The 20,411-nt window shown below is 37.9% G+C and overlaps 1 protein-coding gene across 2 annotated transcripts in view; it reads left to right on the forward strand.

The window, feature by feature from the left end:
- The first annotated feature begins 13,970 nt into the window (after window positions 1-13,970).
- The window catches only part of adcy2b (adenylate cyclase 2b (brain)), a 93,645-nt gene continuing 87,204 nt past the window's right edge, over window positions 13,971-20,411 (forward strand). For both annotated transcript variants that reach the window (XR_010899233.1, XM_067425549.1), the window contains exon 1: window positions 13,971-14,501. Coding sequence is in view for 1 of the 2 variants with exons in the window: in XM_067425549.1 (XP_067281650.1) it covers window positions 14,142-14,501 (360 nt within the window). In the remaining variant the exon portion in view is untranslated. The remainder of the gene's footprint in view (window positions 14,502-20,411) is intronic.

Below are 20,411 nucleotides of genomic sequence, written 5' to 3' on the forward strand. Positions count from 1 at the left end.
ATTGGCATAAAAAAGGAAATTTACTTTTATACTTAAGTACTAAAACAAATACTTCTGTACTTTTACTTGAGTAAAAATCTGTTTTTACAACTTTCACTTGTAACGGAGTAATATTTGACCAGTAGTATTTTTACTTTTACTCAAGTAATAGAGTTGTGTACTTTGTCCACCTCTGCAGATTACTGTTAATTCATCAAAAATATAAACAAAAATAATGACTTTATTCAACAATTTCGTTCTACCCTGTGTCAGTCTCCTACAGTTACCGTTGTAAACAGTGGATCTTTTGAGCTACTGTTCATGTGAGCGCCATGACGCATGCGTGTGATGACGCACGAGCTGAGTTGTTTTTACAACGTACGTACACAGCGTAGGATACTGACACAGGCTGGAACAAAAAAAAGTCATTATTTTTGTTTGTTTTTTGCACACAAAAAGTATTCTCGTCACTTCATTATAGGCTCACTGAAGTGCTTTGGAAAGTGCTGCATTATTCAACGTGTCGACGTGATTTCCCCTGAAATGGCTCTAGCTGTTAGCAGCTCCTCCCCTTTTCTGAAACAGCCAATAGCATTTAGTTAATTACTTGCACTCTCTTGTCTGTAGTCTAAATTTAGACCAGAGCGCTGTGAAAATAACGTGAAAACATATTTAATTTGCCTGAACTGAAAGCATATTTCACTGAATCGTTTCCTATCGCAGAGACTGTAAGTTTTGACTGCTTATATCTCGTAAATGCAAATGTTGTCATTGTTTTGGAACACACCAGCTTATTCATAACTTAAAGGCTAACATAGTCATACTAAAAGCTAAATGTACACTTTTATTTCAGTGGGCCTATTTTAACATTGTTTCTAATACCTTTCTGGGCCTTGAAAGTGTTAATTAAATAGCTGTCTATGGAGAGGTCAGTGAGCTCTCGGATTTCATCAAAAAATATCTTCCAGAGATGAATGAAGGTCTTGCAGGTTTGGACCAGAGGGTGAGTAATTAATGACAGAATTTTCATTTGTGGACCACCCTTTAAACACAAGTATGTAACTGTTATGACATGCTAATATACGAATCATACAGTACCATGGTGTATTACATCACATGACTTTAGTAAAACATAACCTATATTTTGAAACAAACTAAGACTACCATGATTAACTTTTCAGGTAAACCCAACATTTTAAGTGTGGTAACAGAGAAAAACAAATAGTTTTGGATACAAAAGGCATTTGGATAGAAAGAAAGAGGGATAGAGAGGTTAAGGGGGGGGGAATGGTTGATAGAAATCACTGCTATCTCACAGAGATGATGTTTGATAAAGCTCTAGAGAGATAATGGAGTCAAACACAGAGCTGAGGAATTGGACTCGGGCTAATAGGGAAGAGACGAATCAAAGTGTTCTCCAAAACACCTCCAAGCAGCTCCAGCAGTAATGAACCCCTGCGAAACGGAGGTTGCTGAGCCATAAAATGTGTGTTGCTATTTTGAGAGACGTGTTTGGGAAAAAAAAATGAAATAATGCTGTATATGCAGATAGATTTGGCCTTCTCTGCACAGAAAATTCTTTAAAAATAGACTTTGCCATGTAAGCTGTAAACAGCCTTTATTCTTCAGATAGTATGATAATTTCCAGTACTGGCATTCTCCTCATCAGTACTCAAAAAACCACAACTTCTGAATGACAAATCATTACAAAAGGACATGTCATCCAAAACAAGTTGCTTACGTTGAGAACAGAAAGTGTGCACAAAGGTTTTGAGGTGCTGAGATGTTGTCAGTTTGCCTATGCAAAACTTCAGAAACTAAAGATGAAGGTTCCCTCATGCCATGCAGATTGTACAACTGCTCCATTTTTCAGAGTATGCTGAAGCCTGCGGCTAGGAAACAATACAACTTCATTAAAATGTCCTTTCTCCTCCTTCTGCCATCATGTCTATTTTTTGAATGGTGTCACACAAAGTGTAACCGCATTGATTATAGTTTATGACTGCACTTGTTCCTTTTGAACAGAGAGCAGTTCCCTTTTTTGGAGCAAAATGAGTTCTGGTTGGGCTCAATATGCTCCTGTCAGTTGTAATTCTTTCTCCTCTGACAGTGGACCTTGCTTAATGAACCAGACGATGATGAGGAGGAGACTTATATGGCAACTAGGCCATATCTTCAAAGATTTATTGGAAAGCTCTTATCTCTCAGTGCAGGTGCACAAAGATAAGTCTTTTCAAGTCTAGACGCGACTGCCGTGATGTATAATTGCAACATTTTTTATCCTGCGGGGATAAAACACAAAGCAGCTCCTAATTAACTGATGACACCTCAATTACATGTTCAACAAAACCTCCGTCCAACCAGATATGCCATCACTGTTGTTACTCTGAATCACTGACATAAGGGGTGAAAAGAGTCAGGAAAATTGCCTCGAGAATCCAATTAATTCTTCCTTGTTACGCCACCGGTTTGAGCGTGACAAGCTAAAGACAAAAGAGTATTTCGAAGGAGATGCTGGGAAATTTGCTCCCTGATAAGAAATTGTTACAGGGTTATTATAGTTAAAGGGGATATCTAGTGCAATTCCATGTATTCTGATTTATTTACACTGTTAAAAAGAGTTGGATTCTCATGCTAAACATGGCCAAAGTTTCAAAAAAACTAGTTCTGTTCCAAAAATACACTCCTTCAGGATTCGTATAAGTTTCTGAAAGTTTTCAAGGGAAAGATAACCATGTTCAAATTCTCAAAGTTTTAAGTATTAAGTATTAAGTATCCCAGTATTAAGAAAACAGTTTTTTTCCGGAGCAGCAACAGAGTTTTGCAAGTGTGTTTCTTTGTTCCAGGCATTTCGGTGACCGATTTTTGATGCTGGATTTGCAGATTGTTTGAAACTGAAAGATGGACTGCACCCAGCGATAAAAGATCACGGTCATGGGCCGGAACCGAATGCTGTAAGTAAAACTGCATTAAATGTCTGTGTTTTGTTGGCAATTGGCATGTAAGTGCATATAATGTAAACAACACAAGCGTATAGTGAATCTAAATGAATCCAGGAATAATCAGTGTGCATGCATTTGGCTGTTTTATTACCGTTGGAGGAAAATATTTTAACTTTATCTTAATATGCATACTGCTATAATATTTTATTATTAAAGAGATGGCTGGCCTTGTGGTCTTTGTATTGTTTGTTATATTATATTATTAACTACACTGTAAAAAAATTGTGGTGGTTTTTGTTGGTTTAACTTAAAAAAGTAAGTAACCTGGTTGCCTTAAAATTTTGAGTTTATTGAAATTAAAAATTTGAGTTGATACAATGAAGGAAATTAGTTTAATAAATAGAAACTTAAAATATTTTTGTATCTGACCCACATAAAAAATGTGATAAATCATGAAAATAGCACTATTTGGCATGTTTCACTGTGTCATCAGAAAAAACAAACACATATTATCCAATATGCTTACAAAATCTTTTAATAATATTTTAATAAAGGTTGTCGAATCTCAAAAAATGTTCATTGTATTAACTCAAAATTTTATTTTCAATGAACTCAAAATTTTAAGGCAACCAGGTTACTTTTTTTCTAAATATTTTTTTACAGTGTACAATTTACAGTAGTACCGTACCATGATCACCCTGTTTTGTGTTGTTGACAAAGCAACGGTTTCCATTTCTAAACATGCTAAACAATAATCATTAATATTTTAAATATTTGTTTAATATTTTTGTTTAAAAAAATATTAATTAATTAATAACAATTTCTTACAAAAACTCTGTAATTAACTATATTCTGTCATAAACAACCAGTCAGTAAACAGCTTTAAGTCTTACAAGCCTAAACATCACAGTTTCCAGTTAATTTCAAACCAAACATAACCTAAACTGACTCACTGGGGAAGATAGTTGAGAACTCGTTGTCTGCGTCCAAAAACCTAGGATGCTGACTCGTTGCCTTGCTGCCTTATCAGACAATGGATTGTAAGGCAGATTTTTGTGCATGATGGCACCTCACAAAACTAATTTCGGACAGACTTCTAAGGCAGTGTAACAGTTTAATAATATACAGCAAAAAAGAGAGAGCTTTGGTGAGATCTAAACACATATTTAATTACTCCATTTGTAGTAATAGTAATTTCTTGCTAGAAATGACATCAGAAAAATTTGGTAAAAAACATACATTTACACACAAACTGACCCTCAAACTCAACTTTCGGACGCAATCTTTTTTTCCCCCAGCTCAACTGTCACAGAATGAAAAGCACAGGATTGTGGGATATAAAAGGCAGCTAAGGATACATGTATGCTGCCTTCAAAAATCGATCAGATGAAGGTATCTCAGGAAACAGGAAGTGAAGCAAACATTAGATTTGGACGTGGCTTGATGCCTTCCTGCCTTGAAATGTAGGACACAAATGTAGGTCTCAAGGCACCATTTTCAAGGTTTCAGATGCAGCCGTTATAATGATTCACTGACCTTTGTAAATGATTCATTAAAAAAGAACCGGGGGTGTTTCCCAATTCTTATTTGTTCATCCTCGTTTCCTTTCCTAGCTTACTTTCCTTGCGCCTTAGCTCCACCTCTTTAGGATGTGAGGGAAGGGCATGGGGAAAAAACGCGAGGAACGGAGGAATTGAATTAAGTGAAATGATATCCTCGCTCCCTTTAACGTCACATCAAAGCGTCGTCAATGAATGATGACTGCATCGCTGGATTTAGTTGGGATTCTTGAACATTAGAGAGAACTATTTTTACTGTAGCCTTCAACCTCCACAAAATAGCTACCACATATGTCCATATTTTAATTAATATTACCAGTTATTATTAACAATACATTTCAGTTATTAACTGCTTTTTATTCGTTGTATAGTATTCATTTTTATTTGTTTCTCTATTTGTTTAGTTCATTTTCTTGTGCTTTGATATAATTCTGCAACTGTCAGTTGTTGTTATTTGACAAAAATGTGTCTTGTACATGTAAACATAATAATAATGATGAATAAATTGTGGCACGATGTGAAGGGGGAGGAGAATTAATGCATGCGTCACGTTTAGTCGATAAAACACTTCCGCAAAGGATACACCAGTGTATCCTTGGTCATGACTCCTCAGGAAGCCTCCTCGCGGTGCAATTAGAGAATTGAGATCTACAAGATGGCTGAGCTCCATCGGTTTCCGGGTCGTAGGATGGAGGACGGCGGAGCGAGGAAACGAGGAGAGATATTGAGAAGCACCCCTGCTCATAATTTTTGGTTTTCAGTCAGGACCACTAACGTCAAAGATGATTGACTATTAGTATATAGTTTGGATTGCTGGTATGGTTCTGTTCTAGGCAGCAATAAACCCCGGTAAACAGAACAGAACCAACATTATGTATTGCACATATCATTAATGTTCATATTAAATGTACAAAATAATTCAGGAATTTAATCTGATTCAAGGGGTATTAGAAAATCAAATCCTGACTGGACAAGAGGAGGAGCTGAGGATGGAGGAGGGCAAATAAGCTCTGGAGAAACGTGATGGAGCTGATAGTACTGAGGAGCTATGTGTGCTGTGATAGGTGTCGTATTTCTATAGGTAGACTTGATCAGCTGACAGTCAGCGGATGCGAGTTTTACTGACATGACCTGCCAGAACTGACACTACACTGGGTATGTCTCATGCAAGAAATACTGGCACTTTACTCCACCTTGTATGCCGATGTTTGTTAAAATCACACAAGTTTTGCAGACTCTTACCAATGGCAGCTAGATTTGAAATGAATGTAGTCAAATTAGTGACCATTGTAATCGCGCAGCCTGGAACTTTTTCATATTTTAGCTTGTAGTTCATTTCAAAGCATAAACACAAGTGCATGACCCATGTTAAATTGCATCAAATTACCTAATTGCAAGAAACATGTTACATCAAAACATGATGTGAAATCAGGAGGAAACATCAAGTGGAGCAAACTTAATGGCATTAGGGGTTAGTGAATGACCCAGGGAATGCAATTTGCTTCTATTAGCTGAATTCTGAAGCAGATGTGCTCGTCCGTGCATACAGGCCTATTTTAAAGCAACGTACAAAAGTTTAAGGTTGGTCAAATTTTAGATTAGTTGGTGCATCAGTGCATGTAGAGCTGTAATGGGCAATAGCATTATAGTGTACACACCCATGAGAAACAACCCGTGATGTTACTGACTTAAGAAAGCGGTGCTATAATGGAAGTCTGATATTGAACATCTAATATTTGCATACAACAAAATATGCACATATACTAGAAGGCTAATATATTATCACATACTGGGAGTCGTTTCTTGTTCCCTGCTCCCATTCTGTCATCCCCACCCAGCAAATGTTATGCATCACTTCACAGTTACAGGAAGGAAAGAAATAAACGCACTGGGAGATGTTCAGATAACCCAAGGTGTGTATAACAAACAAATTATCCAGACAAAATGGTCCGCAGTTAAAATTCCAGCTACCCATTAACTCTGAATTCTCCCTCCCCATGTTGTCTTGTTGGCCTGTTTAAGATCTATTTTTGGCTCTGTGTTGAGAAGTTTGGGGACACCTACCTCTTTTACTTTCCTAAATGTCAAATGGTCAGATTGTTTCCAGCCCTTTTCAGTTTCTACACTGTTCAGTTTAACATTGGTTTGGGCTTTTTAGATAGCTATGGAATGGGCCTCTTAACCTGTAATTGACATTTGTATGGATCCTGAAAGATTGTCTGACTTCATTGACCTTTTGGCTTTCATGAGGGCTTTCTGTCCATATCGAGAGGATGCTTCGTGCGGTGACTAGTAATGACCAGTGATGATTTGGTATGTGAGATTACAGGCAGATTCTGGTTTGAGCATCTTGAGCTGCCTGCAGTCTGTCCTTGCAGATAAGAGGCTCTTCAGACAGATTATTACTGGGATGGAAGACTCAAGCAGGGAATGAAGTATTAAAGAACACGAGAAGTTAGACTTTCAAACCCACCAGAGATGGTGCTATGACTCCCTAAGTGATTAAAGGCCTCTGCTGCCACTTTCAAGAAATAGTTTACTCAAAATGTAACATTCTGTCATCATTTACTCACTTTCATGTCCTCCTAAACCTGTATGTTGATATTTTGAATGTTGAAAGACAAGGAACATTTTTTGAAGAATGTATTATTTAAAAAAAAAAAAAGAAAGAAAGAAAAAGAGTACCATAAAAGTAATCCATATTACCTGTGCTAAATTCCAAGTCTTCTGAAAAATAGAACTGAGTGAGGTAATATATTTTTTTTTCTTTAAGTCATTATTCACTGATTTATTCAGAAGTCAGTGACTCAAACTTCTGAAACAGATCAGTGATTGAACTGTTCTTTTTAGACAGTCTTTTAAATGGTGCACTTATTTGGTTAACACATCATACTAAACAATTGATTTCACACTGGCTCAAATTTACAGTAGTTTTCAAGTCAATTTCAGTGTAGGGGACCCTATTGAAATACTTCAGAAGACTTTATATCATAAACCGTAAAAAATATGGACAATGCATCTTCACTACCTTCCAATGAAGAAAAGTGAAGCCGCCAAAATCTGAATATGGCACTGACATGTTCTGTCCCAAATCTGCCCAGTATGTGACCTCGGGACCAGAATCTGTGCAGTAGAGAGCAGGAAGTACACTGCAAAAAAATGGTTTCTTACTTAGTATTTTTGTATTGTTTGTAGACACTTACATTAAGACACATTTGCTACACAAGTAAAAAATTATTGTCTTGTTATGGGAAAAAATAACTCAAAATTAAGAGAGTTTTTGCTTAAAATAAGCAAAATAATCTGCCAGTGGGGTAAGCAAAATAATCTTGTTTTAATTATTTTTTTTCTCAAAACAAGACAATTAGTTTTGCTTGTCTAGTAAATACTAATTTTTTTTAGATGTTTGGACTAGAAACAAGACAAAAATACTAAGTAAGAAAAGCCTTTTTTTGCAGTGTAGAGCCACAATATCAAAAGCCCACCCACACTCGCGCAGATGCAGAACAATTCATTATGTTGGTGTGAAATAAACACTTATGGAAATGTAGAAATTTAAACTTAAAGCTCCAATCTCCTGAAAATCCTGAAAAAGTCTGCTAAGCACAACTTCACAAAGAGAAGCTCTCAATCTCAGAGAAGCTCTCAAAAGCATCAGACCTTCCTTTCGGCTGTTCCCTTCAGGGGTTCGCCACAGCGAATCATTTCCCTTCATCCAGTCCTATCCCCTGCATCCTCTTCTCTCAGACTGACTACCTTCATGTCCTCTTTCATTACATCCATAAACCTCCTCTTTGGTCTTCCTCTCAACCTCCTGCCTGCATGGCAGCTCTAACCTCAGCATCCTTTTACTGATATATTCACTCTCCCTCCTCTGAACATGTCCAAACCATCTCAACCTGGCATCTCTAACTTTGTCTCCAAAACATCTCACATGTGCTGTCCCTCTGATGTACTCATTCCTGATCCTATCCATCCTTGTCACTCCCAAAGAGAACCTCAACATATTCAGCTGGTCTCACTACTGTCCTGTACACCTTTTCTTTCCTTCTTTCTGGTACTCTTTCATCACACAACTCTTTTCCACACTCCCCATTGCTCTGGTCTGTTGACCCTAGGTACTTAAAATCCTGCACCTTCTTTACCTCTTCTCCTTGTAACCTCACTGTTACACTTGGTTCCCTCTCATTCGCACACATGTATTCTGTCTTGCTGTGACTAACCTTCATTCCTCTTCTATCCAGAGCGAACCTCCACCTATAGACTTTCCTCCACCTGCTCCCTGATCTCACTACAGATCACAATGTCATCCGCAAACATCATAGTCCACGGAGTATCTTGTCTGACCTCATATGTCAGCCTGTCCATCACCACCGCAAACAAGAAGGGGCTCAGAGCCAATCCTTGATGCAGTCCCACCTTCACTGTGAAGTCCTCTGTCTCACCTACGGCACACCATACCACTGTTCTACTGCTCTCATACATATCCTGGACCACTCTAACATACTTCTCTGCCACTCCAGACCTCCTCATACAATACCACAGCTCCTCTCTTGGCACTCTGTCATATGCTTTCTCTAAATCTACAAAGACACAATGCAGCTCTGTACTTCTCCATCAAAATTCTCAAAGCAAATAATGCATCTGTAGGGCTATTTCTTGGAATGAAACCATACTGCTGCTCACAAATGTCCACTTCTCCTCTTAGCCTTGCTTCCACTACTCTTTCCCACAACTTTATTTTATGGCTCATCAGCTTAATACAGCTTAAAGTTTCCACAACTCTGCACATCTCCCTTGTTCTTAAAAATCGGCACTAAAACACTTCTCCTCCATTCCTCAGACATCCTCTTACTCTCTAAGACCTTGTTGAACAACCTAGTTAAAAACTCTACTGCCATCTCTCCTAGACACTTCCATACCTCCCCTCTTTTCATCCTCTTCAAACCTTCACCCTTGCTAATCCTTTCTACTTCCTGCTCAACAACATTTGCCTCTACAACTCTTCTCTCATTTTCCTCATTCATCAGTTCCTCAAAGTACTCCTTCCATCTGTCCCCCACCCGCCTGTCAGCTCTCAAAACATTTCCATCTCTATCTTTAATCACTTTTACCTTTTGTACATCCTTTCCAACTCTATCCCTCACACATCCCTCTCACCTTCCTTACTATCTAACCTTGCATACATGTCCTCATAAGCTTTCTGTTTGGCCTTTGCCACCTCTATCTTAACCTCACACTGCATCGCCCTATTTTTATAGCTAACTAAAACAAAACTTATTTAAAAAAAGAACACTTGAAATTAAAAATGATTTGAAGTGTCATTTGATTGTTTAGTTTGTCTCGGTCCATTAGAATACATGGAGGGGTAGGAGTTATGAGCTATACTGGGGCCAACCACCAGGGTGCAACCTGTTTTTTTAATTCTCAACACGAGTGCAGCAGGCTGGATTTGTACAAGTGGTATCGATTATTTAAAAAAAATTCTCTCTTTGTATGGGCAAAATCTGTGATTTTTGTTCCATAGAAGAAAGTAAGTCAGCCAGGTTTGGAACATCATGAGTTATTTTTTTCTCTTTTTTGTACTTACTGAAATCATTTGGCAAGTGCAGTTTTCTTTACTGTGTTGTTGATGTAATTCCTGTTAAAAGAGGAAGTTTGGGAAGCAAGTTTTTGTAAAGTAGTTGAGTTTTTATTTACGTCACATATGAGCTGATTTGCAACTTGTTGATTTGTTACAGTAGCTTTCTCATTTTAGACTGCATTGGATTGGATTAAAATTGGTGTAGTGTGGGATGATGTCATCAGTACTTTTGGTCTATACATTTTAAATATGTACATAGCAAAAAGTGTATTTCTCAACATTTGGAGCTATGCTAGTATGTATGAAAGCTTACATATGAAACACTACCATTCAAAAGGTTCAGTAAGAGATTTTGATTTATTTCATGTTTTTTTGTTTTTTAAAGAAAGAAAGTAATTAAAACTTTTATTCATCAAAGCAAGCATTAAACTAATTAAAAATCACAGTGAAGACATTAATAGTTCTATGAATCAAAGAAGTATTAGTTTCCACACAAAAACATTTTTTCAGAACTTTTTTCAGCATTAATAATAAAAAATGTAAAATTTTAATAATAAACCATTAAAACAGTTATTTTAAATTGTAAACTTATTTCGTGGTAGTGTGCATTAATTAAAAGGCACAAAATGTACATTATATCTTTGAGTTGTATGTTCTACCCAAAGATAGTTGGGATATAGACCTGTCAATGCTCAGTAGGTCAACGACTTGACTTGTAAGCTCTTCAATCAAAAATCTATTGATGATAATGCCACACAACATGGCAAAAACGAGCTTCAAGCAGTGGAGAGATGTCACCTCCATTACCGGGGCCTAGGGATTATTGATGATGGCTCAAGCACTTGACTGAGATGAGGCTCGCATTGCCAAAAGTCATGCTTCAGGTGGCACTGGTTGACTTTGTTCATTAAATTCAGCAAGGATGTGTATACTTGCGTTTATGTGGCTGTGGAGCTCTTCAGATGTGCACATCTAATGAGATCATCAGACCATTTCAATGGACAGACTCAGTGGAGTCAAAATTCACCAGAGTGCTACAGTCTGCACTGCCATTAGACCAGAACCGCTTTAATGGGGGCTGTCTAACGAGGGTCTTTTGTGCTCATTTTGAACTGTGCAATGCTTGGCATGTTTAATATGAACAAAAACCCTCAGACTCTATATGCGTTCCAAGGTGCTGAAGCAGCCGCAGACATAACTTATCAACCACGGTATTTCAAGTGCCTCAGGTCCTTGATCCACGGCGATTTGGATGACAACAAAAAACAGATGTTTTGGAGAACAATGCAAGCAAATAAGACTGTTCATTGTGTCACTGAAGTAAGGATGAGTATGTAAAAGACACTGTTCAAAGGTTTGGGGGGTTTATTTATTTGTTTTATTTTTATTGAAGAAATTTGTACTTTTATTCAGCAAGGATATATCAAAGGTTACAGAAAAGGCATTTATAATTTTACAAAAGTAAATAAAATTTGAAAAGAGTAAATCTTATAAATGCTTTGGAACTTTCTGTTCATTGAATAATCTTAAAAAAGATCCACAAAAATGTTAAGCAGTACAACTGTTTTCTGTTAATAAAAACTATTTCTTGAAGCGGAAATATTGAATGGATCACGTGACTCTAAAGAATTGAGTAATGTTTAATTACATTTTAAAATATATTCAAGGAAACAGTTATTTTGATTTGTAATAATATTTCACAATATTAACTTCTTTCAAAAACACAAAAAAACAGTGGAGTGTTGTAACATGGATGACATGATTTAAGTCTTTTTGAGATTTACCTTGTCTTGTTAATGTAAATTGGACATTGATTTGGGGAGTCTGCTTTGTATTTTCTACTGCACAAGAGGTGTGACCAACTGGCATTATTTGAATAACTCTGTATGTAACTGGATAATCCTTCAACCAATCAGACCACAAGAGGCGTGATCAACGAGCGACCCATCCTTTCTCTATCCGTTATCGTGTTAAACCTGCCAATAGCTTGCCAGGTGGATAAAGGCTGCAACATACTCCGCAAGAACAGAGAAAAAAGTTCTTTCTCCCAGGGCTGCGAGAACAAAATGACGTCATTTTGTTCTTGCAGTCCTGGTTTGGGAGTTCTCGCAGCTTGTTCTCAACACATCGCCTGAGCAGAACTTTTTTCTTGCGGGTCTCCGAGAACTATTGTGTGATTGGTCAGACATTTAAAGTGTGGTTAATGCAGGCGTGGTTAATGCAGAGAAACGCAGATGAAAGGCACCTGCCTTTCTCGTGAAGTATGGAATGTACTGGCCAGAACGAACTTTGTTCTTGTTCTTGCCCCCTCGAGATAACAAACAAATTCCTTTGTTCTTGCAGAGTATGTTCCAAGCTTAAGCCAGTCTGTGATAGGTTTCCGCAAAAGTGTAAAAGAAGCAGTAGAAATTAATGTACAGGTTTCTAGACTGAGTTGCTGGGTGAAATCAAATCGCCGGCAGATCAGGCTGTAGATTTCATTCCTGTAGGTTTATTGGCTTCTGACATCTAAGTTCTCCTGGATTGGTGACGGGTGACGGCACATTGACATTTCTACAGTTCAGTGCTTCAGGCCTACAAGAACAAATCTGAGTTCTCTCATATTGATCTTTTACCCTTATATTTTACAGGTTGGGGGGGGGGGGTATAGTCCTGTATTAATTCTGAATTATTCACTTCAGCTGTCTCCAGTTGAATGCCTAATCATTGATTGCCACAAGTGCACTCTCACCTCAAGTGTCTCTTGTAACAGTGTTGGTGGGCAGCTACAATGGATATTTTGTTTGTGACGTTTCAATCATGTTCATGTTATTTGAACGTTCTTTCTTTAGCAAGTGCAGCATTGACTTAAAGAGGGCATGAAGGACTGGGAGGTTCTCTCTTCACAGAGCTCTTGACCGGCATGGCCGCTGACTCAACTGAAGCAGACAATTTATTGTCTAATTACCTCTCAAGAGTGTAATCACAGTCACCTCCCGCAGCTTCAAAAGACCTTCAGCATGATTACTTAGTGCTTAAAGATAGTCTTCTGAGAGACTCGCAGGTAATAGAGAATCAGCTGGTGACAGGGATTTTAACCACGACGATGTGTTCCTGGATCTTCTGCTGGTCCCAGAACAATAGACCTGTCCTTACCCCTATACCTTATCCCTAGCCATTAGCTACTCCTGAAATCAGAAGGAAATGATAGGTTGTGTGGCAGGTTGAGCAAGGACAGCTTAACTGTAAAGCTAACCCTTTATAGGAATGTAATTCCAGGACCAAAAAAATTCTTGGATCCGCTCGTTCTTGGTGACAGTAGCTATAAGGAAAGCTTTTAATGCGTTTCCTATTTCCTCTCCCTGTTTTTTCATTCATTATTGTTTTTATTGTTCTAATTGTAAATCTCTCCCCATAGGAAAAAAAAAAGTGATCTCTTTAATACCTCCATTGTTTCTCATAGACTGCAATGAGATTAAAGTGTAAATGGAGACTATTGCCCAGGCTGCTTGCTGCCTTTGTTTAAGCTTCAACTTCTGTGAAAAAAAAGCATTGATCTTTCACAGATGGTACTCGGATTTGCCAAGATCCCAAAACATCTGAAATCAGATGAGAAGTCAGAGATATCAGTATATGAAGTTAAAAAAAAATGTTCATCAAAATGTTCCAAGGGCTGAGCAATAGGAGCTATAGCCACTTCATATCAAATTACATAAAATCAGAATAACATCTGAGCATTTTGTTTTCCCCTGGGTGTCTAATCAGTCAACACAGATAAACTCATATCACTGAACCTGCCACACGCTGCATAGCAGACATTACTGTGCCTGCTAGATCTCCGTCAAGCACACTCCCTTTCCTCTCTCCTCCCTTTTCCTCTTCGCTTCCCTCCACATTCTTTTGAAGACTTTCTCTTCCTCTCTCCAACACACTCCACGAAGTCACTTCTGAGAGCTTGTGCTCTGCCTCTCTGTCAAACAACGTTCTCTCTCTCTTTCTCTCTCTCTGTATTGCTCTCTCTCTCCTCCTCCTCTCACACGCTCTCTCGTGTGTATCTCAGTCGCTCTCTGCTGCTCAGTTCATCATGTTGGCTGGAGAATGCTGCGTGCGGCAGCGCTCTCTCTCCTGCCCTGGCGCGGGACACATCTGTCCCACCCGCCGCAGCTGAGTACGCTTTCAGAAGAGGACGAGCCAGAACGGCAGCAGCAGGAGGAAGAGGACGAAGATGAAGGCTCGGGGGTGAGCGCCGGGGTCCAGCCGGACCCCATGTTCCAACAGACAGTTTACCTGCTAGAGGGTCCGGAGGACATGGTGTCATCCGGGGGGCTGAAGTCTCCGGACTGGGTGTACGAGTCCTACTACCGTATGAGCCAGCAGCATCCTCTCATCGTGTTCCTGTTGATCATCGTCATGGGAGCCTGTCTGGCTCTGCTCGCCGTGTTTTTTGCCTCTGGACTGGTAAGTCTGTTCTTTATCCACATACTACTTATTTTCTACTTTTCTGTCTTGAATTGGAACAAAGTTCTCCTTGTGTCTTAAGTCAATGGTTCTCAACTGGTTCTGGACTTTTCATTGGACATCAAGTTGTGACCTAACAATTGAATCCAAAACTGAATTTTTGTGGAGTCGAAATGCTAAATTCTTTAACCTCACACATAGTTCTGTGGTTTACAGGATGAGGATATGCCGTACAGCCCCTCAATGTTGGCATCTAAATTAAATATAATGTAAAGGTTGATAGGACACTTTTCCTTTATTTTCAACAACAACAAATAAACATGGCAAGCACTTTTTCTTTTCTCTTAAAAGTCGATAAGCCAGTTTATTTTGCTTTGTTAACTGTGCACAATTATGAGGTTATTTGCATTTACCATTGCATTTTATCTGGTGTCTGTCTAGACATATGGGTTAGAGCCACTCTTCAGTTCATCCAGAAATTTAAATTCTGTCATCATTTACTTGCCCTCATGTTATTCTGAACCAGTTTTCATTCTTCCGTGAAACACATAAGGAGAGATTTTGAAAAATGTTCTGGTCATTCAGGCTTTCAAGCTTTAAAAAAGACATGATAAAAAGTTTTCCTTGACTTTTGTAGTCATGCCATAGCTTTCCGTAACTTACCATAAAAGTCAGCATTTGTGAAGTCAAGATGTTCAATTTCTGAACCAATTGCTCTTTTTAGTGTATCATTTGATCCGTTCACAAAATTGTCTGAATTATTAATTCATGAATTGGAATAACACGGTTCACAAATTCAATTTACAGACTGTAAACCGATCAGTGGGGAACATTTGCAATCTGTTCCTCACATAAAGCTGTCATATGACTTCAGTTGACTTGGACTATTAGTCATAAAAACCACTTGTATGATACTTTTCTGTCATTTTGAAGCTTGATAGCTTCAGTTTCCATCAATTCTAATTGCATGGAGACCAGCAAAAAAAAAAAAAAAAAAAACAGAATTTCTTCTTTCTAAAGGTTGTAATGAAATAATGGTGAGTAAACAACGATGACTGAAAGTTCATTTTTAGGTGTACTGTCCCTTTAAGATGTTTTTGTTTTGATCCTATTTTGGAAGGATATTCATCTTCCTCTCTCGTCCCACAGTTGTGGTTGTGGTAACGCTGCAGAAATGGGGTTTCAGTCTATGAGAGAGTGTTTTACTTGTGTGTGGGGAGTGCAGCACTCTCTGTGTGTCTGTGTGTGTCTCTTTTTCTCTCTGTGGCAGATTGTGTGAATCTCTTCGCTGTTTCTGAGAGCTGCACTTCTGCAACCCTCATTTTCACCTGCTGTTTCACTCTTTCTCTCTCTCACTGACTCTCTTTCTCTCACCAGATGCTCAGTTGTCTGTGTTTATGTGTAATGGGTTTGTAGATTATTGCAGTCAGTGCATTTAGACTGCACTGTGAACCCTATTACGTTGCCTAGAAGTAATAAAGTAATATTGCATAATTAAATATGGTGAACCTGACCATTTCATTTAACTAGTTACAAGACTACTGAACTGTTCTGGAATTAAAACTTCTATTGATTCTAAACTATGTTCTCATCACTGCTCAATAGATTAGATTAGATGAGAAAATAATACTAATATATTCAGCAAGGATGTATTAAATTGATCAAAAATGAAAGTTTTTTTTATATATATATATATATATATATATATATATATATATATAATGTTACAAAACTTTTTGTTTTAAATAAATTATATTACCTTTTCCAACATTATATTAAGCACTATACAGCGGTTTTAACTGTTGATAGTATGAAATGTTTTTTGAGAGGAAAATATTGGAGTGTCTTCTGAAAGATCATGCGACACTGAAGACTGGAGTAATGATGCTGACAATTCAGTTCTAACATGACAGGAATAAATTACATTTTAAAATATATTAAAATATAATGTACTGTAAATTGTAATATTTCACAATAATTCACTTGATCACATAATCACCTATTTTTAAGGGGACTGATAGCACCTTTTTTGGAGAATAGGAATCAAAAGCTTGCATACTAATTAAAGGGCTAATTCACCCTAAAATGGAAATTATTTCATTAATTACTCACCCGCATGTCGTTGGACACCCGTAAGACCTTCGTTCATCTTCGGAACACAAATTAAGATATTTTTGTTGAAAGCTGATGGCTGAGAAAGGCTTCAGAAAGGCCTCCATTGGCATTCAGTATATTTCCACTGTCCCACTCACAAGACCCATAAAAGGCACTAAAGACGTCGTTACAAAGTCCATCTCACTACAGTGGCTGTACAATAATTTTACGAAGCGACGAGAATAGTTTTTGTGCGCACAAAAATCAAAATAATGACTTTATCCACCAAGTTATTGACGTGAACTTGAGAATATGACGCAGCTCCACCGTTCGAATACATGAGCCGGAAGAGGAGGAGTGCTGCTATCGCAGGAGTTCACGTCAGAGACCTACACGGAAGACAATAACTTGGCGGATAAAGTCATTATTTTGATTATTTTTGTGCACAAAAACTATTATCGACGCTTGGTAAAATTGTACAGCCACTGTAGTGAGATGGACTTTGTTACGACGTCTTTAGTGCCTTTCATGGGTCCTGTGAGTGGGACAGTGGAAATATACTGAATGCCAGTGGAGGCCTATCTGAAGCCGTTCTCAGCCATCAGCTTTCAACAAAAATATCTTAATTTGTGTTCTGAAGATGAACGAAGGTGTTACGGGTGTCCAATGACATGAGGGTGAGTAATTCATGAAATCATTTTCATTTTTGGGTGAACTAACCCTTTAAAGGGAGCATGAACTGCATTGTTTTTGTCATGTTTCCTGTGGTGCACTTATAATGTTAGTAAGAATTTTACATAAAAAGTGATCATAGTTAAGAAATAAAAGGCATTTTTCCTACCCTAGATTTAGCCCTCTGATTTGAACGGGTGTGTCTGCTGTGAGACTTCAGTGTAAACACCCACTGCTGTGATTGGCTGACATCTTTGCATATGAAATAGCTAAGTATTACATGTGTAACTCTCTCGAAAACGTTTAGCACGTTTTTACTATTACAGCTCTCAGGGTTAACTAATCGTGAAAAAGTGTTAATTCATAGCATTATTATTTAGATCTATGGCATAATATTTAGATTGCTGCATGAAAGGTTGCAGTGATAAGCATTGTAGCCAATCACAGACATATTGAGCGCATGAATGCAGTGATCTCATCAGTGCAACTCGATTTCTGCACACTAACGAAATGCTTTCAGCATAACACAATAAAAACACAATATAAATAAGAGATTCATTGATTATTAAAGGAGTGTTGGCAAAAATACAGAACACAATCACTGATAAACACACCTTTATTGTACATTAATTTTTACATATCAGAAATCACTGGTCAGATCAGGCATTAGGATTATCACGGTTACTTGCATGTTGTTGCATTACTGTCAAGTCCATATCCTAAAAATCAATTTGCAAAGCCTGCGCCAAAATTGTAGCCTGACAAGCCAGACCCACATCAAGATGTTTGGTCTGGAAACTCACCATAGACAGGGCTCAGTCCGAGGGGCGGGATAAACGGTTGTCTTTCAAACTCCCTCTGCACGCGATAGGATAGCGGCAACTTACACCAACCGGAGCAACGACGGTGAAGGGGAGCTCGCTGACTGATTAAACATTCGCCGTATCCGGTCGGCTAAACTCCGAACACATCTTCCCTTTTTAAGAATGACTTCAGTGCAGCTCTTTGTTCTTTTCTCAGAGGAAAGCTTAACTCCAAGTCTTCCGGAGGCGCGGGCAGAGCTGATTTGAAAGACCGCCGCCGTTCGCCAGTTTCTGTGTTACTAGAAGCACGCAAACGCAACTCGGCCGTCGTCATTATAGCCCCGCCCGCCGACTCTATAGCCTACCTACACGATGTGATTGGGCCGTCCAGATTCTGAGGACTACAGCTCAGATAGGAATTGAGAGTTGCTAGACCACACTTGCGGGCAAATTAAATTTGCTGCCGCTAGGGTGCGTCTAGATTTCTAGGCTACCAAAATTGCAAATGATTTACCAAAGTATTCACAGCGAAATGTACTGAATACAAATAAATAATGCTTAACTGAGACATTCACATTGTTGAAAATAAATAACCACATTCATTCCACTTAACCTAATGTTATTTGTAGTCCATCCTGTATTGCTCTTCTGTCCTCATCATCTCACTAACACGCCAGTGGGCAGGGCCAAAATTGCAATGAGGAAGAAGGCATTGATATTCTGCAGAGGCGGAATCTATACACTGTAAAAAAATGTCTCCAAATGAACATTTTCTAGTGACTGATCACATCTACATTTTTATGTTGGGCAAACTGAATTTCTGTGAATTATTTAATTCAGACAATTTAGATGCGATTGGTCACTAGAACATTTTCAATCGAACCTGAAGTGGTTTTACAGTGTAGTAGATAGTAGATAGGCTCATTCCATTGAGTCGTTATGTGGGCTTGTTAACAACAAAACCTGTTTTGGGGTTTTCAATTTTGAAACAGGATATTCTTAGAGTATAATGACCTCTTATATGTCAAAGTCTCAAGGAAAATGTTATTTCTCAGTTCATGACCCCTTCAAAGCATTGGCACAAAAACACAACAAATCTCATTTGATCGACCTCACTTATCGTTAGTCATCCACTAAAGTAACATTTACTGCCTAATGTGCAGGAACTAAATCCTTCATTTACATGGTGCCTGTGTGTGGTGACACAGCTATCATCACTCTTCTATGGTTTAACTGTGGGTGTTATTTTGAAGAACTGAGGCTCTTATCTTGGAAACAGCAGTCTGTTTTACACAGACTAGCTAATGGGGCCAGAAAATGTCACAAAGCACAAAACTTTGCTTTATCGTTGTTTCTCCATTAGTCATGCCTTCTTGTTTCAGTTTTGGGCAGGAAGTTCTGTCTCCTCCTCTTTGAATGCTTATCTTGTTTTTTCACAGCAAATCTGTCTAAAGATTGTTTTGCTGCTGAACTGTCCTGAGAGATTAAAGATGGATGGAGTGGTGGTGGTGGAGTTGTGCGATAACAGAGCTGAAAACAAGAACAAAAGTTCACTCGATAAGAAAGACGCATTAATCACATGCAAGCGACAGAGCACTCTAAATTCAATCATTAATTACTCACCCTCATGTCGTTCCAAACCCATAAGACTTCATCTTCGGGACACAAATGAAAATTCAAGATTGTTTTGATGAAATCTGAGAGATTTCTGTCCTTCCGTTGACAGTTGCGCAACTACCCTTTTGACACATCAAAAAGTTCATAAAGAAAATCTAATCTTTATGAATTGAGTAGTTTTGTCAAAAAGACTCCATTGGTTCTCGCACATGAAGCGAACATGCTTGAGCTTCCATTTTCCATTTACCACAGCATGACTGGATTGAATGTTAATTTGAATAAAAGCCTACATAAAATCTGTTTGTCATATAAAAAGATTGTCTCTCTTAGGATTGTTTTTTATTATACATTTTCGATACTATGTTATACCCTATTTAATCATGATATTTGACAGTGTTGGGTGTAATTATTTACTAAGTTATTAGTTACTGCAATTTAATTACTTTTCCCTTGAAAAATTTAAGTAAGTGATTAACTTTAAAATGCATGTTTTTATGTAGCCATCTCATATTTGTAATACTTTGGTCAGTAATTTATGTAGTTTTATATTATTCATTTAAATGAATTAAAAGAGCCGTTTCATGTCTAACCTTGAATTGCTTAACTCGAGGTTGATATAGGATTTAGAAAGTAATTAAAAATTAATTAGTAATAAGTAATTAAATACTTTTTGGAGAGAGAAATTTGTACAGTAATCTAATTACACTATTGAAGATGTAATTAG

The sequence above is a fragment of the Pseudorasbora parva genome, chromosome 19 (assembly GCF_024679245.1).
Source record: "Pseudorasbora parva isolate DD20220531a chromosome 19, ASM2467924v1, whole genome shotgun sequence".
Taxonomy (NCBI): Eukaryota; Metazoa; Chordata; class Actinopteri; order Cypriniformes; family Gobionidae; genus Pseudorasbora; species Pseudorasbora parva.